This window comes from Mustela putorius, unplaced genomic scaffold, assembly GCF_011764305.1.
Source record: "Mustela putorius furo isolate JIRA1106 unplaced genomic scaffold, ASM1176430v1.1 tig00537227_pilon_pilon_pilon, whole genome shotgun sequence".
In the NCBI taxonomy this organism is placed as follows: Eukaryota; Metazoa; Chordata; class Mammalia; order Carnivora; family Mustelidae; genus Mustela; species Mustela putorius.
The window spans coordinates 1,700,692-1,722,565 of NW_025422368.1; the positions used below are offsets into that span (position 1 = coordinate 1,700,692).

The following is a 21,874-nucleotide window of genomic DNA, read 5'->3' on the forward strand; positions in this document are numbered from 1 at the left end:
ATTCACCTGTGATCACGCCGGGGCAGGTCCTCCATCAGATCAGGCTGCCTAGGAGTGCCCAGTACCTCAACTCCTGAGTCCCAAATCCAGCCAGATTTGGGACTTGGCCAGATCCCAAGCACCCAGTGGCCGCAGAAGGCAAGGGGGAATCCCAGTTGGCTAGATGCCAGGGGTGTCTCCTATCTCTTTAGACCCCAAAGTCTCCTTCCTGAAGGAATAAGGGAGAACCCCACACGCATATACGGGCTGCGTCCTCCCTCCAGAGGTGATTCCTTTCCTCATTAGGAAATTCTCCGCTCCCTTTTTCCGACTCCTTTTCCGAGCGTTTACGTTGTACATCTGGAAAGGAGGGGGAGGAAGGAGGGGAAAGCAGTGAGGAGGGGGAAGAGCCCAAACCCGCCCAGTCTGACCCAGTCCAGACAACCAGCCTCCAGCTGGGGCTAGGGAGAGGGGAGTGGAGAGGTGCGGCCCCCCCACGCCCCTTCGGGGTGGGGGGCGCGGGCTCAGCGTTCCGAGGACCCAGGAATGCCCCCCCACTCACCCCCCCGGCAGGCGGGGCGAGGGCTCAGCCGGGAGTTTGGCAAACTCCTCCCCGCGTTGAGTCATTCGCCTCTGGGAGGTTTAGGAAGCGGCTCCGGGTCGGTGGCCCCAGGACAGGGAAGAGCGGGCGCTATGGGGAGCCGGGCACCAGGGTTCCCTCTCCACACCGGGCAGCCGCGCTGGGGGCCCCGGCGCCGACCCCCGCTGCTGCTGCTGTTGCTGCCGCCGCTGCTGCTGCTGCTGCAGCCGCCACCCAGGGTTGGGGGCTTCAATTTAGACGCGGAGGCCCCAGCAGTGCTCTCTGGGCCCCCGGGCTCCTTCTTCGGCTTCTCGGTGGAGTTTTACCGGCCGGGAACAGACGGGTGAGTGAGGAGAGCTGGCGGCGGGATGGGGGTGGGGGGTGGAGGGCTGGAGACTGGGGGCGCGGCTGAAGTATGGAGGGGACCAAGGCTGGAGTTTGAGAGGCGGAGTTTGGAAGGACTAGGGCTGGAGTTGGGGGCCCACGCTAGAGTTGGGGGCCCGTGCGGGAGTAGGGAGGGGACAGTGGCCGGCGCAGAGCTGGGCGCCTAGGTTTTGAGATCAGTGGGGAGACCTGTGTGGGGTGGGGAGAGGACACGAAGCTGGAAGCTGTTGAGGTCTGGGCACGGGTCTTGGGGCCAAGGGAAAGGAGGACCAAGAGCAGCGGGTCTCTGGCTGAGATCTGTGAGCTGCCGGGACCCGGGCGGATGCTGGCGGAGAAGGGGCGCGGAGGCCGGGAAGGGCTTTTTGGAGCCCTGGGGGACCTCGGGACCCCTGAGGGCCATTGTGCGGAGGGAAGACGGGCTAAAGCAGAATGAGCTCTGTGTAGCAAGAGGGGAGTCGGGAAGTGAGGGGGTCCGGAGGTTAAATGGGGACTAGCCTCATCCTCCCCTCCCCCGCTCCGCTCAGACTGGGAAAGACCCGGGAGGGGGATGGCGGCTCCCTCCCCTTTCTCCTCGGGCTCCTACTCCGCCTTCCACCTCCAATCTCCGTTCGGACGAGGGGACCGGGAACTTGGGGAGAGTCCCGGGACTCTGGCCCTGGGGGCGCCGGCGCTGGGGCGGGCTTGGCCAAGGGCGGGTGCTCGGATGTGTCGGGAGGGGTGTGTGCGCGCGCGTGAAGTGGGGTGGGCGGTTTCCCTCTTCCTCTAGCTCTTGGGAGGAAGAGAAATGCCGATTTCCTGTAGCTTGTCGGCTGGAGCTGAACTAAGACCGGACTCCAGGGCTGGGGTCGGAAGCTGAGGAGACGTGGGCTCGCTGGGCCCAAGGGCGTCATAACATAGGACATCAAGGACTGGGGAAGTCTCAAAGGAGGGTCCTCATTCCCAGCTCAGCAGGGTGACGAGCACACCGGACCCTGAGTGCCTGGATAATGGGGAGCCCACAGACTTGGGAAAGCTGGAGTTAGAGCTGAGGCAACATTGGAACAAGGGTGTTTGTTTAAATATGGGGGGTTGGGAAGCAAGAGGAGAAGGTAGCTGCTCCTGAGCCAAGGCAGGGACTCCCAGGTGCCAGATTCCGGATCCTCCACAGTAACTGGGAAATCCTCCTCTTCTGTCTCTGGGCTCTGAGCTTTCCATGGGTCCTGACCACCACCACCACCCTAACCCCTAGTGTCTCCAGGTTTGATAGGACCTCTGTCGGCGGTGAGCTAGTTTTATACACGATACAGTTAACTTAGCTCTATTCATTTTCTTTAGTTTTTTGGAGAAAAGGAGTTAATCTAGCTAATTCAATGGGGGGGGGTGCAAATTTCTCCTTTGTCTGGAATGGGAAAAAAGAAAGATAGTTAGGCCCCAGCTGTTGGTTCTGCGCTATTCAAGGTCCCCACCCAACCCCCACCCCACCCCCCTGGCCTCCTGCCCAAACCCCATTGCATCACCCTGGCCTGGAGCCTCTGCCAGGCCTGGCCTCCCCTAGGCCCCCTCAAACTGCTTACCACAACCCTAATGGAGTAGAGAAGAGGGAGGCAGGGGGGTTATGGGATCTTTCCCCCACCAGGGTAAATCCAGTGGTCTGGCTCCTAACCTTCCTCATTAGGCCATCCCCACCCCACCCCCACCTAGCAAAGTGTCATCTCCGATTTAAAAGTCTCCTTTAAAACATCTGGGCTCTCACACCCTCCGGTTCCCTAGGTGTCTGACCCCTGGGCTAATCCTACAGTCCCTAAAGCTGTCCTCTAAACCAGGACCCAGCAGCCTTCTCATCTCTCCTCCTCCCCCTCTGCTCATCTCTCCTCCCAAGAGAACCCAGGTATCCAGCTTGCACTCCTCCCCTCTCATTTTCTCTTACAATACAGTCTTAGAGTAGGACTCTGAACATTCCACCTCCCCAGTGACCTCCCTCCCACCGCAGCTGGGCCTTCAACCCCCTCCTGCCCACAGGGGACAGACACGGTTCCCAGACCTGGGGCCATCGCTGAAGAGGGCAGGCCTCAGTGTTCTTGTTGTCACTGCAGTGGCTTTCACAGGGACACTGAGACAGCCTCAGAGGGCAGGGTGAGCTCAAGAGAGGTTATGTGGTAAGAAAGGGCCAAACTTTGAGTGAGTGCTCGGGGTGCATCCTGGCCCCAACACTTGCTCTTTGTGTGACTGGGGCGAGTTAGTTTTGCTTTGTGTTTCATGTAAATCAGACACCTAATGATTGGGGCTGCTCTGAGGACTGAGACAAGAGATAGAAAAAGCACATGGTCCGTAGAGGGAGATCAGTACATGGGAGGCATAATTTTTCTAGGGTAGCTGTTTTCTATTTCTGGTTTTCTCCTCTCTGGATAGCACCTGGTTCTTTGTCTAACTTTTCCCCTATTTCTTACTTGCTTCTAGTATTTGTTTATAGTAGTGATAGTAATAATGGTCCTTCACATTCCTTAGCACTGTCCTATCAATTTTTCCATTGGATTGTTAAGAATAATCCTTGCATTAGATATAGGAAACACTATTGTGCTGTTTTATATACATATAAACGGAAACTTCAGGAATCATAGAAATTGGCTTAGGGACCATTCAAGGGCAACCCATCATTTTAGGTGGGGAGGGAATCCAGAGCTTGGAGAGAAGTGACTTGGCCCAGGTCACAAGCTGGAAAGGCGCCCAGACTTCTTAGGCCAGCTCCCTCTTCTCTTCTGGTACCAGCACCGCCACAAGGGGAGGCAACTCTTCCTCACCAGCCAGTCCGGCATATATCTTGGGAATTCACTGAGGGATCTAGATGTCCTCCTCTGGCCTGGCCCTTTTGGTTGTGGGACCTGCTGGAGCTGGGCCCTGGTCCACTTGCTACTCCCCACCCCCCACCTTGCCAGGCCAACAGAGTCAAACAGTAACCATGTATTGAACAGGAACCTGGTTAATCAGAAGCCTGGCTGGGGAGATAGTAGAGGGGAGAGAAGGGGATTGATTTGTTGGCAACAGGGTAGACCAGAACGCTGGCCTAGGAAGTTGGATTCTTAGCTTCTGGTCCTCCTGTCAGGAAGGATTCTGATTGGCCTTGGACATCTTACTTAATCTCTCATCTGTAAAATGTGAACATGGGACTAGGTCAGCAATTTAATTAAAGCTTGTTCTTTATTTCCTTTATTTTTGTTTAAACGCAAATAGTATCTTACCAGGGACTCTATATAAAACAGAGAAAAGAGGATGCTCTCTGAAAGAAGATGGGAGGACTGTCAGGACCAAACTAGCCTCCCCAGACTCCATGTGGCTGGTGTGAGGCACCTATGGGACAGTCTTCAAACCAGTGGTTGCTCTCTGTGGCTCCTCGCAGCTGTGGTAGCCTGTGTCTCCACAAGCCAACTGTTGGATTTTGGAGAGCTGAGGCTTCAGAGGAAATCATGGCAATTATTTCTTCCCGTGAACTCTACATTTTAGAAGAGTTTATCTGCCACAGTGCATTTAGTAAGGCATAATTAATTCCTTTTGCCCTGTTTTTTATCAACTAGAAGTTAGAACAAGCAGACAGCTCTAGCTGCCAATCAGAGCTTCTGACCAATACGTGATAACCAGCTTCCCCAAATGTGATAGAATTTTGGCCAAAAGCAAATACGCTTGCAGTTTTTATTAGCCCAGCCACCTTATCAGGTGAATGCATGATTTCCACTAGGCTTTCTGAAATACTGAAAATAGCCCAAGGACCCTTCTTTGTTACCTTCATGGACCCCTAAGAGGGCACAACTGCTGCAGGAGTTAGGAAGCAAGAACTAGGAGTGGGGCATCCAGGATTAGCTATGTGATAGGGCTGCCCTGATACTGGGCACTTTGCTTGGCACATAGGGAAGGGAGCTATTTATTGGGATGCAAGGGCCGCTGGCCCCGCAGGTGTAAGTCACGGGTTGGGGTCTGCGTCTGTGTCCCTTGCCTGCATTCCAGATCTCCTGAACTCTCCAACAGCCACAACATAGACGCCCCCTGGCCCATGAGCCTGTGGGCTTCACAGGCTTTGGAAGGCCTCTCTCACCTTCCATCTCTGCCAGACTCCAGGCATCCTAGGAGCACTCGGGCTCAGTTCCTCCTCAAGAGCAGGAGGTCTTGGAAAACTGGGAGCAGGAGCAGGTCTCTTGGCTACCATCCTGTGCTCTCCTGGAAATGGAATGAATATCAGAGCTCCAGGAGGCTCAGGTAAACTGCTCAACCTCTTCACCGGGGGGGAGAGAGAGAGAGAGAGAGAGAGAGAGAGAAAGGGAGGTGCCCAAGTCCACACTGAGCTGGTGCTAGACCCGGAGCTCATGACTCCTAGTCCAGTCCTCTTTTCACTGCCTCCTGTACCACAGCTATTCTTTGGGGCTGCGCCTGCTAAGGGAAGCTTGTACCCCTCTCTCCTCACCCAGGCCCGGGGCAGTGCAACCTCTGCGCACCACCCCCAGCCCCACTGCCAGTCTCACATACTGGGTCCCTGTGCCTTCTAAGAGGCCAGCTCCCACCCCCCAGCTGGATGTAATGCCTGAGTGAGAGGGGTGGGGCCTGGCGGGTGGGAGACAAACGGAGAAGTGAGAGGTTGGAAACAGACAGGAAGCCACAGGCAGTAAACATTTCCTGTCCCCAGGGTAACCAGGGCTCGCACCCCACCCCCCTTCACTCCAGGAACTCTCCCTCCCTGGCCCCCCTTCTATTCTTCTGGACCCTGCCTTCTCCCTCCTCTGTTCTCATCCTCAGCACCCCCCCCTCGCTGCCTGCTCCACACTCCCCACTTCGGTATGCCCACCCCTATTCCCCTTGAACCCCACCCCTATCACCCTTGCCCCACCTGGTCCTCTTGGAAGACATCCCTAGCTTTTGGGGCATCTACCATACTTACCCACTTGGGCTCTCTCGGGTAAGGAGGACTAGGGAACATAGCCAAACAGCAGGGAAGAGATGGTGCTGGGAACTGAAAGGGGCCAGAAACCAGGAGAGATGGAGAAGATCTGAGAGAGATCCAAGAGTGAGAGATCTGAGAGAGAGACACAGAGGCAGTAGTCACAGGGGCGAAGGGACAGAGACGGAGAAGCAGTGCCAGAGCAGATATGGAAGGAGAAAAGAGGCTAAGCTGACAGGGACACTGGCCCAGGGCCTGGGTCCAGTTGCCCAAGGCTGTCAAATGCAGTCATTGTGGGAGACCCTGGAGGAGAAAACCAACCAGGCTGATGGCTACACAGAGGACTTGGAGCCAAGGGCCCTCAAAGACTGTGGTAGAGGCAGAGCCAAAGACAGAAAAGATTGCCCGGGACCTTAACCATAACCACACCATTACATAGGACCCCCCAGCAAGGGCAGCTTTCTCCTCATTGTCTTGAAGCACCATATTCAGAAGCAAGACTCAGTAGAGCAAGATCTGAATTCAGACTCTTAGTGATGGTGTGTGGGAAGGGTGTTCAGGGGCTGAGCAGAAACTTAGCCAAGATGGGGAGGTCTACCCCAGAGTCTAGGGGGAGGGCAGGCCCAGGCCCAAGGGAACTTGTCTTTACCATCCTCCAAGATCCTCTCCACTTCTACTGACCGATTTCCAAGACTCATATTTTCCTCCTACACACCCCAAGGCTGGGCAGCCTGGATGCCTGGGTCTTGATGCCTGGGTCTCGGCCCAGAGAAGGGCTTTGGCCTGGGCTTTGGCTTGGGACAAAAGGGTAGAGGCTAGGTGAGAGGACCCTCCAAAGTCCTCTCCAGGGGGCTCCAGACACTGTGTGTCCAATCCTGGCAGATCTACAGGGAAGCTGAGGTCCAGGCCCTCTGGCCCCTGTTCCCTTCCCAGAACGGACTCTTGCTTCCTCCTTTCTCTAATAACAAGGGAAGGTGGTGGAGGGGGGTGGTTGTGTTAGTGACAGCGGCACATGGGGACCACCTGACTCCAGCCTGTGCCTCTGGCATCTGTGGCATCTTCTGAGATATAAATACAACCGAGGGGGCATCTACCCCACCCCCCAGCCAGCCCCTGGCCCAGAGGCCTGGGGAGACTGGAGGAGAGCGAGGAGTCACTCTGAACCGCCTCTCCTTTCCCCTCCGCAGGGTCAGCGTGCTGGTGGGAGCGCCCAAGGCTAACACCAGCCAGCCTGGAGTGCTGCAGGGCGGTGCCGTCTACCTCTGTCCCTGGGGTGCGGGCTCCGTACACTGCTCGCCCATTGAATTTGACAGTAAAGGTAACCCCCTTGGGTAGGGGAAGCTCGGAAAGGACCCGGGGGTGCGGCTGCGGCTGGGGGGCGGGTCGAGCGGCGCCGGGAGCAAGGGGGCGGAGCCTGTCCGGGTCTGTGGCCACGTGCTGTCCCCGCGCGCTGGCGCTCCAGCTCCGGGGAGCGCCGGCTCCCCGTGGCACTCATACCACGTTCCCAGTCTAGCCCAGCCCTAGGAGGGCGGGTGTGATTCAGAAACATGTGGCTCTCATTTCCCCTGAATCACCCACAACTCTGGGAGGCCGGGGCAGCAACACAAAGACAGGGAGAGCCACACAGACTTTTCAGTCCATCCGACTAAGCACTGACTAAGTGACAGTGCATGCTGGGCACTGTGCGGGGGCTGCGGGGACCGGAACGCGATGAGACTACCGCCCTCAAGGAGCTCCGGATCTGGAGTAGATGCAGAGGTGGGTGGGAGTGAGACGGAGGGAGACAGCAGAGAGAAGGGCAGGAATAACAGCTAACACTTTCAGAGCACTTGCTCGCTGCTGCCTGCAAGCAGCATACCTCAGCTTGCTTGATCCTTTCAACGGGGGGTGGGAGGGGGTGGGGGGTGAGGTATTATCCCCACTTCATAAATGAGGAAACGGAGGTTAAGTAACTTGTCCAAGGTCACGCAGCTAGTATAGGGTGGAACAGGGGCATGAACTTGAATAGTCTGGCTCCGCAGATAAAGACTGGTGTGAGGGACAAAACGAGGAGAGATAAAAAGATGGAGACAATGGCGAGGGCAGGGAGAAAAATCATGAAACAGACTTTTTTTTTTTTTTAACCTGAAAGATGAGAATCAGAAGAAAGAAAAAACTGTCCTCTAGAGGCCAGAGATAACACTTGGAGAGAGAGATGAAGGGAGAGAGAAAGAGTCGTAAGGGGGCAGAGACCCAGATAAGAAAGGGGATGGAACAAGGTGTCATTAGAGACTCAGATCCAGCCACAGAGAAGTGGAGGCAGAGAACTACTCTCAAGGGAAATAGCCTTTCTTCCCCACCACCCTCCTGCCTTCACCTTCCCACAGGCATCCCTGTCCCAGCCCGGTGAGGAGGCACGGGGACAAGGGGAAGTCAACTCTAGAAAGCCTAGGTTCTGGGTGCATGCACATGTGTGTGCACTTGTGTCTGGGGAAGGGGTGAGTGAGGCTGCACAGAGCAGACTCTAACGACCCTTCCCAGGGCAACTGTGTGGCTCAGTCATTAAGCGGCTGCCTTTGGCTCTTGTGATGATCCCAGGGTCTTGGGATCCAGCCCTGATGGGTTCCCTGCTCTGTGGGAAGTCTGCTAATCCCTCTCCCACTCCCCCTGCTTGTGTTCTCTCTCTCACTGTGTCTCTCTGTGTCAAATAAATAAATAAAATCTTAAAAAAAATTTTTTTTTGAATTAAGACCCTTCCCCACTCCTCCCAGGGAGTCACGGGGCTTGGGGTTTGCAAGCACCTGGGTGCTCCCAGACTGAGGGTGGAGGCCACTCGAGGTCTCAGCCATCCACAGTCCAGCCTAACTGCCTTTTCTCACTTCTCCAAGGCTCTCGGATCCTGGAGTCATTGGTGTCCAGCCCAGAGGTAGAGGAGCCTGTGGAGTACAAGTCCTTGCAGTGGTTCGGAGCGACAGTTCGAGCCCATGGCTCCTCCATCTTGGTGAGAGCCCACAGCCCCAACAGTGCCGTGATAGGAGATGGGTGGCTGTTGACTATAGTGGAGCACAGGCCTGAGGGAGAGAGGAGAGCCCCTTCGGACTAACCTGCTCCTGGGCCCTGTCAGGCCTGTGCCCCTCTGTATAGCTGGCGCACAGAAAAGGAGCCGCTGAGTGATCCCGTGGGCACCTGCTACCTCTCCACAGACAATTTCACCCGCATTCTGGAGTATGCACCTTGCCGCTCAGGTAGGGCAAGAGAGGGCATGAATCCTATGTTTGCCTTCTTCCCATGAATCCCCACACCACCCCAATTAGCCTTTCCCATCACGGTCAAGTTCAGGGAGGGCCTTTCTCTGGTGCCCCCACCTCCATCGCTCCCCAAGCTCTCTCTTTCCTGCGAGACCCATGTGTGCTGGACTCCTTCCCACTGCCTTCTCCCCTTGCAGATTTCAGCTGGGTTGCGGGACAGGGTTACTGCCAAGGCGGCTTCAGTGCTGAGTTCACCAAGGTGAGAGGGTGGCCTGGGAGGGAAGTGGCTGTGCGTGGGGTCACCCAGGAGTCAGGACTAGATGTGGACTCCTCTTCTTCCCCTACAGACTGGACGTGTGGTCCTGGGTGGACCAGGGAGCTATTTCTGGCAAGGTAAGTCCTTTCTCTGCTGTCCCTCCGTCCCCTGGCACACGGCCTCTCATCTCTCCTCCCGCCTGAGGTCACCATCCCTCCCTCTTCTCTGCCCCTGTCTTCTTTCTCTTCCTTCTTAAGATGTGTATATCCTTTTCCACCACCCTCCACAAGCTTTCCTTCCCTGAACCAGACTTCTGCAATGCCACCCCGCTGTCTCCCACTGCCCTCCCCCACCTCCTCCTCTGTGCATCCAACGCCTTGTCCCCTTCCCCAGGCCAGATCCTGTCGGCCACCCAGGAACAGATTGCAGAATCCTATTACCCTGAGTACCTGATCAACCTGGTGCAGGGGCAGCTGCAGACCCGCCAGGCCAGTTCCATCTATGATGATAGCTACCTGGGTGAGTGAGCAGCTGGGGAAGGAACTAGAGGGGGAGAACCTCAGGCGCTTTTGCCCCAACTCCCCCACTTCCTCTTCTCCCAATCAGGCATCTGCAGTCCCGCTGTCATACTTGTGGGCAGGCTGTGTATGAAGGCCCAGTAGGGGTGGGGGAAGACCTAGAGGGTGGGCCACAGCAGAGGGGTCCCCACAGGAATACTAATACCCACTCTCCCTGTCCCCCAGGATATTCTGTGGCTGTGGGTGAATTCAGTGGTGACAACACAGAAGGTGAGTGTGTCCCCAGGTTGGGGGACAGATGGAGGAGACCCAGGACGAGGTGCCACAGGAATGAGACCCCATTCTGGTCTGATTCCCCTTTTCCCCACCCTTAGCACACAATTTTCTCATCTCTTTACAGACTTTGTTGCTGGCGTGCCCAAAGGGAACCTCACTTATGGTTATGTAAGACGCAGCCTGACCCTCCCTCCTTCCCTCCTGTCCCTTCCCTTCCCTGGCAAATCACAAAGAACCATGCACCGCAGTTTGTGAGGATTCAAAAAGTGGATCAGAACCGGGGCTCTGGAGGTAGCCCTGGGTTCAAAGACTGATGCTTACTCTGGATGAATCATTCTGTTATTTATTCATACCCTACTTTATTCCATAAAATCCTTAAACCTACTTAGCCTCTCTGAGCCTCATTCTTCTCTGTATAATGGGATAATAATAGTTCTGACCTCACAAGGCTCTTATAAGGACGAAATGAGATAATGCCAGTGAGAGGGCTTAGTGAACTCTTAGGCAGTGTACAAGTGGTAGCTGTTATTATTAGACCGTGACAAGTGCTTTAAAAAGGACATAGATAAGAATGCCACAAGAGTTCATCCAATTAACAACGTTTATTAAGGCAAGGTAAGAGATGAGAAGATGAATAAGACACTGTACCCCATCTCATAAGGTGCTTCTAGTTGAGGATGTGAGATAGGACCCGGGTCGAGGGACAGAAACTATTCCCAAGCACCTCGGTGCCACTGGCTCTGCCCACTCCTCACAACAAGCTAATGGGACTAGATGATACCAGGCACATTTTCCACATGAGAAAGCTGAGGCTCTGAGACCAGGCAAGTGATTTAAGATCACCCAGTCAGTAGGTGGTCGGAGAGAGGTGTAAAACCAGATCTGTCTTATTCCAAGTCAGCCTCCTTTTTTTCTTTTTTTTTTTTTAAAGGTTACTTTTTAAAATTTTTAAAAAATATTTTATTTATTTGAGAGTGAGAGAGAGAGAGCACAAGCAGGGTTATTATAAGAGGGAGAGGGAGAAGCAGACTTTCCTCTGAGCAGAGCGCCCGATGTGGGGCTCGATGCCAGGACCCTGGGATCATGACCTGAGCCAAAGACAGACGCTTAACCAACTGAACCACCCAGGGGCCCCAAAGTCAGCCACCTTTCTGCACTGTGATAAATTTCAGAAAAGTGGTTAAGAGGATATAGCAGTTTAGGGGAAGGAGTAACCTTTTTAGGGCAGGAGCAGATCAGAGAAGGTTCTATGAAGGATCCATGGAGATGAGGCTAAAGGGCATCTGGGACAGGAGCATGAAAAGCATAGAAGAAAAGGAAAAGAAAGTCAGGCCATTGTAGCATTGGTGGGATAAGGAAAATAAAGAAAGGTTGAGGAAAAACAGATAGTTTGGGGCCAGATTCCCCAGAGCCTCAGAGGACCAGCCAAGAAGCTGAGAACTGGGGCAATGGCTGCAGGGAATCACTGTGGATTTCCAAGCATACGTGTCCCTCCTGGATCCGCTCCAGGACTGTCAGTCTCTCTGCTGTGTTGGAGGCAGGGTACCCAGAGGCAGGGACAGAGCCAGGGATTGTCCAGCAATCCTGGGAGGGGACTCACCCCGGAGTAACAGCAGCAAGAGTGGGGAAGAGGGCGAGGAGTCAAGGGCCAGTCGCTAAGGGGAGACAGAGGGGAGCCAGGAGTGTTGTGGTTTGGGAGGCATGGGGGATGAAGAATGACTAGGTCCCAGCATGCATTCAGCATTCAACTGATGATTGCTGTCTGCTGCTCACCAAGCACTACTTCAGGCTCTGGGGAGAAAGCAAAGACCAAACCGGAACTCCCGCCCTTGCTTATCATACATTCTAGTGCATATAGATGGACACGGACAAATATGAAATCCATCAGTAGTTAACCAGCAATACGGAGAAAACTAGTGAAGTTGCCATGTAATGGAGCTACCTGGCATAGAGATGGGAACGTGAAAGCAAAGTCTGGAGGAAGTTAGGAGACGAGTGGTCTGTGTCTCCCACAAATGCCTCTCCCCAGGGAATCCCATGCCCATTTGTCCTCCACCCAGGGGATGGTCTGGGAGTCCAAGACCAATGGGTGTATCTCATCCTCTCCAGGTCACCATCCTTAATGGCTCAGACATCCGATCCTTCTACAACTTCTCAGGGGAACAGGTGAGGACGCTCACAACCCAGCTTGGCCTTCTTCCAGCGAAGTCCCAGCCCCAACCTAATAAGCTCGGCCCAACTTCTAGGCTCCCTGGAGTCTCTGACCTACCCCTCCACAGTCCCTGTTGATCCTGTCGAGTGACCCCCTAGTTCTGACCCAAAGCTGCCCCTTTGTCAATCTCCACCTCAGATGGCCTCCTATTTCGGCTATGCAGTGGCAGCCACAGACATCAACGGGGATGGGTAAGTGGTGGGAAAGAGGCACAGTGCCATGCCCTCCCCAGATCCATGATTGAAGAGTGGGAGTGAGACAGAAAAACACAAGGAGAGTTTTTCTCTGGATCTCACCCCCAACCCAGTGCCTGCCTTCCCCATGCCTGGGAGCCAGGAGAGAGCAAAGGGCTAAAGACCTCAAGTCTTCTTGCTTTGGGAAGAGGGAGCCTGGGATCCAGGATGCCTGGGATTTCCTGGCAGTGGGGCTGGAGGGGAGGTGGCAAGGCAGGGTCTCAGGATACCTAGGTTTCCTCCCTGCCCTCAGGCTGGATGACTTGTTGGTGGGGGCACCTCTGCTCATGGAGCGGACTACTGATGGGCGGCCTCAGGAGGTGGGCAGGGTCTACGTCTACCTGCAGCACCCAGCTGGCATGGAGCCCACACCCTCCCTCACCCTCACGGGCCATGATGAGTTTGGCCGGTTTGGCAGCTCCTTGACCCCCCTGGGGGACCTGGACCAGGATGGCTACAATGGTAAGTGCCAAGGGCCCCAGGAGCTAAGGAGGAGTCTGGGGCCTGAGTCAGAAGGAATCTGGGTGGCTGTCAGCTAAGATACCCAGATCCCCCGGTGACTCCTCAGGGAGGTTGTGTAGACTTTAATCCTCATGTCTGGGTTTTGAAACTTGAAGAGGTTCAAGATCTTGGAAGAACGGATGGTGAATAATGATCCTGGGTTCTGGGTTCCGGTGGAAGAGATTCAGACTCCTGGATTCCCAGCCTCCTGACTTGTGTATGTTGTGTGTCTTGCAGATGTAGCCATTGGAGCTCCCTTTGGTGGAGAGACCCAGCAGGGAGTGGTGTTCATATTCCCTGGGGGGGCAGGAGGGTTGGGCTCTAAGCCATCCCAGGTTCTGCTCCCCCTGTGGCCAAGTGGCCACACACCAGACTTCTTTGGCTCTGCGCTTCGAGGAGGCCGAGACCTGGATGGCAACGGATACCCTGGTGAGCAGTGGCTGAGGCCTTGTTCACCTTAGAATTCTCCAGATCACAGACCCCCCTCCCCCCTTCTCTGCACGTTCCTGGGGTCCTGGGTACAGTTCTAGAATAATGCCACCGAGTGCCCCTGTCCCCTCCTTTTGACCTCCTTTGAGCAATGACCTAGAAGAGGGTTAGGAAGGAAAGATGTTGATTTGGGGCCTGCTGTAAGGGGTCCTTTCTTGACTTCTTGCAGATCTGATTGTGGGGTCCTTCGGTGTGGACAAGGCTGTGGTGTACAGGTATGAATTCTAGGGGGGGCAGCGTGGGAAGAGTGGGAACTAGGGAATTTCTTGGTAGGGTTGGGAAAGTGCGCAAAGGACGCTGGCTTCCTGGGGCTTGTGCATCAGCCTCCTGCACCTGGATTCCAGAGAAGTCTTAGTTCTATCGACCTCATATCCACTCTTGGCAGGGGCCGCCCTATTGTCTCTACTAGTGCCTCCCTCACCATCTTCCCTGCCATGTTCAACCCAGAGGAGCGCAGCTGCAGCTTGGAGGGGAACCCTGTGGCTTGGTGAGCTGGGGCCCAGGAGATGACAGGGAATGGGTCTGAAATACCTCAGTCTGTGCCTGGGAGTGCGCAGAGAAACCAGGTCTGGGGAAGGGGACAAATGGCGGGTGTCCGTCTGGGTCTGGGAGGTAGGTGGAGAATAGAATGCCTGTTCCTTGGATACACCAGCTTTCCTCTTGGTCTTCTTCCAGCATCAACCTTAGCTTCTGCCTCAATGCTTCTGGGAAACACGTTCCTGACTCCATTGGTGAGGGAGACTGCCTGAATCTCTTAGGCCTTGGGATGGGGGATGGAGGGACCGGGGACTTTGGCACCTCCCTTCTCTCTGAATAGGTTAAGGGGGAGAGACAGATTCTCCTGAACATATGTTCCTGGCTGCAGGCTTCACAGTGGAGCTCCAGCTGGACTGGCAGAAGCAGAAGGGGGGAGTAAGGCGGGCACTCTTCCTGGCCTCCAGACAGGCAACCCTGAGACAGACCCTGCTCATCCAGAATGGGGCTCGGGAAGACTGCAGAGAGATGAAGATCTACCTCAGGGTATGGCCCCAAGGGCGGAGAACAGACTGGCCTGGGTTGGGGGTGGTGTCCCATAGAACTGGGGTCCCTCTTGAAATAAAAGAGATTGGGAAATCCCAGTGAGAGGCTTGGGACTTTGGGGGCTGAGGAAGGGGCCCTTCTGTCTGAGGAACTGGGCACCAGGCTGTTGGGGCCTTGGAAGGAAAGAGAATGGTCATATTTGGACACCTGGATTCTTGAGGGCCCTGAGTGGACAAAGAGATGTAAGAGGCTGAGGAGCAAGACCATCAAGTCCCCAGTGTTCCCTGACACAGTGAATTCTTTCCCCCACCCCCCAGAATGAGTCAGAGTTCCGAGACAAGCTCTCCCCAATTCATATTGCTCTCAACTTCTCCCTGGACCCCCAAGCCCCTGTGGACAGCCATGGCCTCCGGCCAGTCTTACATTACCAGAGCAAGAGCCGCATAGAGGACAAGGTGAGGAGAGGGGGGAGAGAGGAGATCTGGGAAGAGATTGCCCTGGGCACCCGGGGCAGGGCCGTGGCGGGAGGAGCCTTCAGCTCAGGAGGAAGTCTAAACTCCCCCTCTCAAGGCTATCCTGGTCCTCAGGCTCAGATCTTGCTGGACTGTGGAGAAGACAACATCTGTGTGCCGGACCTACAGCTGGAAGTGTTTGGGTAAGTGAAGGCCAACATCAGGCTGGGGGATTCCAGATGCCAAGACCTCAGAGTAGGACTTGTTGGAGTTTGGAAGCACCTGGCACCTGAAAATAAGTAATAGGGATATACTGGCAAGCTGTGCGACCTTAAGAAGTTACTCAACTTCTCTGCGCTTCAGCTTCTTTGTCTGTGGAGTGGGAATGATAGCATCCATTTCTCTACCTTTTTGGAAGGACTATGTGAAATAATCTACGTAAAACACCTGGCTAGGGGATGCCTGGGTGGCTCAGTTGGTTAAGCATCTGCCTTCAGCTCAGGTCATGATCCCAGCGTCCTGGGATTGAGTCCTACCTCAGGCTCCCTGCTCGGCAGGGAGTCTGCTTCCCGCTCTGCCTGCTGCTCCCCCGCTTGTGTGCACACTTGCTCTCCTTCTCTGACAAGTAAACAAATAAAATATTTAAAAATAAAAAATTTAAAAAAAAATCAATCATCTGGACTAGTGCTGGCCATAGAGTTGGAACTCAGGAAATGGCAGCTATTATTATTATTACATTATTATTATGGTTCATTGTCCTGGTTTGGGGATTCATTTCCCAGTGTCCTTTACCCTGTGTTTCCCCTCCAGGGAGCAGAACCACGTGTACCTGGGTGACAAGAACTCCCTGAACCTGACTTTCCATGCCCAGAATGTGGGTGAGGGCGGTGCCTATGAGGCCGAGCTTCGGGTCATAGCCCCTCCAGAGGCTGAGTACTCCGGACTTGTCAGAAACCCAGGGGTGAGAGGGGCCTCTCAGGTTCAGCTTGGGAGGGGACCTGCCAGAGGGGCACCAGAACCTTACCCATACCCACCCACCTCCAGAACTTCTCCAGCCTGAGCTGTGACTACTCTGCTGTGAACCAGAGCCGCCTGCTGGTGTGTGACCTGGGCAACCCCATGAAGGCAGGAGCCAGCGTAAGTCTGGCGAGGAGGAAGGATCTGAGAGGGCAGTGACCAGCCTGTCCAGAGCACAGCTGAGGAATAGGGAAGGGGGCTGGAAGTGGGGTGAGACAAATGCCCACTCTAACAGGCTCCCTTGTCCTCCTTCCTTGCCCCACAGATCTGGGGGGGCCTTCGGTTCACAGTCCCTCACCTCCGGGACACCAAAAAAACCATCCAGTTTGACTTCCAGATTCTCAGGTAGGGATTAGGGGGTGAGGGGCTGGGTGGGGTGGAGCCTGGTACAGGGGGACATCCCCCTTGCTGGGCTCCAGCACCGCCTCAGTCTCTCCATTCCGCAGCAAGAATCTCAACAACTCACAGAGCGAAGTGGTTTCCTTCCAACTCTCAGTAGAGGCTCATGCCCAGGTCTCCCTTAATGGGTAAGCACCAAGTCAAAATGTGGCCTTTTTTGGAAGGGGAGATGCTTCTAGGAAAGGATGTATCTAGGATTCCTTCCGCGGTCCTCTAAACCACCCTCCTCCTTAGTGTCTCCAAACCTGAGGCAGTGCTGTTCCCGGTGAGTGACTGGCATCCCCGAGACCAGCCTCAGGAGGAAGGAGATGTGGGCCCTGCTGTCCACCACGTCTATGAGGTGAAGAATGGTAGGGGACAGGGGCTGGGTTCAGGGCAGGCTGCTGGGAGTGGAGGGACGAGAGAGAATTTCATCTTTGCCTACTGACTGCCTCCTTCACTTCTAAGATAGGAGACATGCAGCAGGGGACAGTGGGCCATGATGCCCCAGGGGTCTCAGGAGGACAGAAGCCCTCAGCTCCTCCTTAGGGTGGTTGTGTTCCCCTCTCCTCAGCTCATCAACCACGGCCCCAGCTCCATTAGCCGGGGCATGCTGGAGCTCAGCTGTCCCTGGACTCTGGAAGGTCAGCAGCTTCTCTACATGACCCGGGTGACAGGACTTGCCAACTGCACCACCAGTCACTCCCCCAACCCACAGAACCTGGAGGTGAGAGGCCTGGAGACTGGCATGGGAGGAGGGACTAGGTTTCGGGAGGTTGGGGAAGGTCACCAGAGGCCTGGAAAAGAAAAAAGATTGTCCCTAAAGCTAGGACTGTGAGAGGGGCAAAATAGCAAAGATACCTCAAGGCTGTGGAAGGGGGAAAAGACTCTTTTTTATACACTGCCTGAAATATCCTTCCCTTAATTCTTGCCCTGGCATACTTCTAGGGTCCATCTCTGTCCCACCTTCTCTGGGAAGCTGTCCTCAGACCTGTCCCCCTGGGCCCTTATGCCTGGTTTAAAGTTTATTTACTCATTGGCAACATTTAAGTAAATGAGTATCTATGCTAACACTGTTATAGGCTCAGGAAATATCTCACTGAACAAAACTAACAAGGTCCCCTCTCTCATAGAGCTTACATTTTAGTAGAGAATAAGAGACAATTAAAATTGAAAGGTGGGGGGCGCCTGGTTGGCTCTTGGTTTAGCGTTTGCCTTCAGCTTATGTCACGATCCCTGGCTCCTGGGATCGAGGCCCAGAGCCCCACATCAGGCTGCCTGCATAGCAGGGAGTCTGCTTCTCCCTGTCCCTCTGAGTCACTCCCCTTGCTTGTGCTCTCTCTCTCTCTCTGTGTCAAATAAATCAATAAAATCTCTAGAAAAAAGAGAGAGAGAGAACAGATTGAAGCTGCTCTGGAACCCAATGCTAGCTGACTTGGAAGCTGTGATGAGGTGGGAAAGGCAGCTAACGGTCTCTTCCTTTTTCCAGTTGGATCCAGAAGGTTCAGAGCACCACCGCTTACAAAGACGGGAAGCTTCAGGACGGAGCCCAGCCTCCCCAGGACCTCAGATCCTGGTAAGTCATACTGGGACTTGGGTTCTCAGAGCCACCAGAAGGGCAGAATTCAGGGTTCAAGCCTCTTCTTTCTTCCCAGAAATGCCCTGAGGTGGAGTGTTTCAGGCTGCGTTGTGAGCTTGGGCCACTGCACCGGCAAGAGAGCCGAAGTCTGCAACTGCATTTCCGAGTCTGGGCCAAGACCTTCCTGCAAGTGAGGGAGCCTTACCTCTACCCTGACCTTCAGGCCAGCCTGATCATACCCTCACTTTCCCTACTGCCCCAGCCACCTCCTTGGGTGAATGGGGCCCAGACAGTACAGCTCCCCTTCCTCACCCTTGTTTAAGCAAGGCAGTGTGTCCTTTGTGCCACCTAGTGGCCACTTTGGGAATGGCAGCCTCCCTCTTCAGGCCGTTTGGGAGGAGGGAGAACTGTAGGGAGACCAGCAACAGAGAGATGGAAGATGAATTCACAGTGGAGAGGCGAGCTGATATAGGAATAGTAAAGAGCAGTCATTTATTGAGCAAACGCTGCTGGCCAGGCAGTGTCCTGGATGCTTGACCCACATTAATGACTCCAAAAAAAAAAAATTGTATTAAACATGTAGCTATCTAATTATACATTATTTAGTTACACATTTGTTATCTCATATAAGGAACACAGATATTCAGGAGAAAGTAAGTCCAAAACAGGGAAAGATCACAACCTGAACCAGATTGCGGGGAGCCCTCTGTCCTCTAGATCCCAAGAGGGGTGGCCCTGAGCACCTCTTCCCCATCCACAGCGGGAACACCAGCCTTTTAGCCTGCAGTGTGATGCTGTGTATGAAGCCCTGAAGATGCCCTACCGAATCCTGCCTCAGCAGCTTCCCCGAAAGGAACTTCAGGTGAACCTGGGCCAGAGGTCTGAGCTGAGGAAGGTTCAGAATACGGGACCTGGCACTAGGACTGGGACATGGGTGGGGGCTGGCCTTGTTGTTTGTAAAAAATACGTATTGAGCATTCCTGTGTGCCAGGGTCTGTGCTGGGTCCTGGGATATAACAATAAGCAAGATGAACAGTCTCTTCACTCTTGGAGTTCACAGGCTAGCAGGCAATGAGAACACAGTGTAACAAGCACCAGGATATTTATGCGAACACATCAGAGGGACACTTTTTTTTTTAACATTTTATTTATTTATTTGACAGAGACAGCGAGAGAGGGAGCACAATTAGGGGGAGTGGGAGAGGGAGAAGGAGGCTTCCCAGTGAGCAGGGAGCCTGACCTGGAGCTCGATCCTGGAATCATGACTTGAGCTAACAGCAGACAGACGCCTAATGCCTGAGACATCCAGGTGCCCCTTAAGGAACACTTAAACTCAGTCTTGCAGGGTCAGGAAAGGCTGCCTGGAAGAAGTGATGTTTCAGCTGAGACCTGAAAAATAACTAGGAACTACCAGGCTGATTGGTTAGGAAATGTATATTCTTTGGGAAAGGAAATTAGCAGGTGTGAAGACCCCAAAGTAAGAGACAATAATGCATACCTTGGGAATTTAAATTTTGAATTCAGAATTCTGTTAGCCCAACCTGGGTAGCCCAACCTGGGAGGTGAGAGGTGAGCTGGATCTGATCGCAAGTGGGAGCCAAGTGTAGGTTGGGGAGAACTAAAGGCTTTCCAGTGACTTCTTCTGACTTGCTCCCTAGGTGGCCACAGCCATGCAGTGGACCAAGGCAGAAGGCAGCCATGGCGTCCCACTGTGGATCATTATCCTAGCCATTCTCGTTGGCCTCCTGCTCCTGGGGCTGCTCATCTATATCCTCTATAAGGTCAGTCATGTTCTACCTGGGACTTGGCCACTCTCTCATCAGGTTCTGCCCTGAACCCAACAGAGTCCCAAGCATCTATCTCCAGACCAGTTCTCCAGCCAAATACCCCCCCACAACCCCATCCCCACCCTAGCCACACTCGCACTATCCTTATCCTGCCCGTAGGATCCTTCCACAGCCCCCAGCTTAGAAGGAGTCTCTTGACTTGAGCTATTAAGTTTGCCTAGACTTGCAGAATCAATGCCATGGCAAATATGTGGCATTTGTGCCATCCCATCCCCCAGAAGCTAATGGCAGCCATCACTAATTGGCCAGACCCTGTAAGTGGCCTCAGAATCCTTCTCAAGAGGTAGCCACTACTAAGCATTCAGACGTAGAACTTGAATCAAACCTGTTTGCTATCCCTAGCCTAACTGGGGGCAGTTTTACAGCGCTGATAAAAGAACCCCAAAAGCAATCCTGGCTTTAACCCTCCTGGCCCATTGGACCTATTGTAGAAGTAGCCTTAGCAGCCAGGATTTAGGCCAGTTTTGCAAAATGGGGAGACTGGAAGTGCTAGAATCCTCTTCATTTCCTCTTGGGATTAGCTCTGGGGAGACATGGAAGCTTGAATATCTAAACTCTCCCTCCTTACTCCCTCACTAGCTCGGATTCTTCAAACGCTCCCTCCCGTATGGCACCGCCATGGAAAAAGCTCAACTCAAGCCACCGGCCACCTCTGATGCCTGACTCCTCCCAGTCCCAGACTCCCAATCCTCAAGGCCCAGTCCCCCCCACCCTCAGTTTACTGACTGGGAGGGGGCTGGGCACTTTCCTGAAGGTGCTGAGGGCCAGGGAGAAGCTCCTCTCCCCAGCCTAGAGACATACTTGAAGGGCCAGAGCCGGGAGGTGAGGAGCTGAGGATCCCCTCCCCCCATGCACTGTGAAGGACCCTCGTTTACACATGCCCTCCTCATGGATAGGGGAACTCAGATCCAGGGATAGAGGCCCCAGCCTCCCTGTAGCCTTTGCATTTTGGAGAACGTTTCCTGAAAACAACTTGGAAGTAGCCCTGGGGAATCCGATCCCAGTTCTCTGGGCCAGATGTGCCACCAGGACTTCCTGTCCAGCTCCAGACTGCAAAGATCTATCCTCAGTCTTGCCAGAGATCACAGGAAGCCCCCAGCTAAGAACCTGGAATCTGGGGAGTGAGACTTGGAAGCTCTGGACAGCCCCACCCTGGTGGGCCAGCAAGAACACTAACAGTGGATGGTGCCCCAGGCCCAGCTCAGGACAGATCCCAAACAAGGATCATGCTGGCTCAGAACCAGCTCCAAGAGGACTCAGAACTCTAATGGGGCCAGATCGAACCTGGGGCCTGGGGTTGATCTGGGACCCAGACTCAGACGTTGGTAACCTAACCAGGCAGATCCAGGATTACATTTGAGCCTGTTCCAGACCTGGGCCGGGAGGCCCAATCCACCTCTGACTTGGGAAAAGTCAGGAATCGCCCAGAACCCTGAAGGGGCCATGATGGTAACAGATCTGGAACCTCAGCCTGGCCAGGCACAGGCTCTCACAGTCCCCCAGGAAAAGGGGAGCCCACTGTCCTGGGCCTGCAGGATTTGGGTTCTGCCCACTAGCTGCACTGACGCTGCCCCTTTCTCCCTGCCCACCCCGCCCCCGTTCAGCTCCGGACATCCGGGACTTATTTAAACTATGTTGCAAGTGCAATAAACCCGGCCCTGTGCCCCCACTGACCAGAGCTGGAATTTGTGTCCTTTCCTACTCTTTCCAAACCCAACCTGGAATCAGATGGCTTGATGCGTAGGAAATGTCTATTTTTCACAGTTTCTTTCCTTGGGAGGCAGAAGTATGACCCCCAGGAACTATGGAACTACTTTCTGGGTTCCCTTCTTTTAAGTGAAAAAGATGATGGAAGGGGTGAAAGGAGGGCTTGACTCCTGCCCATCACCAGCCCCACAAGATCTAGTTCCCAGCACCTCCCAGAGAGAAGAAAAAGAATCCTTTCTCCTTGGGTTTAAGCGCTAAGGGAAGAATACAGAACGGGAGGTCCAAGTTGAAGATGGGGGAAGATGGCCCAGAAGACTCA

At 54.3% G+C, this 21,874-nt stretch overlaps 1 protein-coding gene across 1 annotated transcript; it reads left to right on the plus strand.

Annotated features, from left to right (window-relative positions):
• Positions 1-398: 398 nt before the first annotated feature.
• ITGA5 (integrin subunit alpha 5) lies at positions 399-21,526 on the plus strand. Its single transcript, XM_004774538.3, has 30 exons — positions 399-902; positions 7,031-7,161; positions 8,711-8,823; positions 8,947-9,067; positions 9,268-9,329; positions 9,418-9,463; positions 9,720-9,845; positions 10,070-10,114; positions 10,245-10,288; positions 12,230-12,286; positions 12,471-12,523; positions 12,819-13,027; positions 13,304-13,495; positions 13,725-13,770; positions 13,941-14,042; positions 14,231-14,286; positions 14,421-14,575; positions 14,893-15,030; positions 15,163-15,230; positions 15,838-15,988; positions 16,072-16,164; positions 16,310-16,389; positions 16,491-16,571; positions 16,678-16,783; positions 16,997-17,149; positions 17,912-17,998; positions 18,078-18,191; positions 18,762-18,863; positions 19,660-19,782; positions 20,428-21,526. Exons 1-30 carry the CDS (start codon positions 526-528, stop codon positions 20,509-20,511), a joined length of 3,315 nt encoding a protein of 1,104 aa, XP_004774595.1. The 5' UTR covers positions 399-525; the 3' UTR covers positions 20,512-21,526.
• The last annotated feature ends 348 nt before the right edge of the window (positions 21,527-21,874 follow it).

What these genes read in the sequence shown, in the direction of transcription:
- ITGA5 (XM_004774538.3), top strand. Translation starts at nt 526, where the DNA reads ATGCCCCCCCACTCACCCCCCCGGCAGGCGGGGCGAGGGCTCAGCCGG. An exon ending in AGAGCCGCATAGAGGACAAG is followed by an intron (nt 15,031 to 15,162) that starts GTGAGGAGAGGG and finishes CCTGGTCCTCAG; the next exon opens with GCTCAGATCTTGCTGGACTG. An exon ending in GCCCAGGTCTCCCTTAATGG is followed by an intron (nt 16,572 to 16,677) that starts GTAAGCACCAAG and finishes CCTCCTCCTTAG; the next exon opens with TGTCTCCAAACCTGAGGCAG.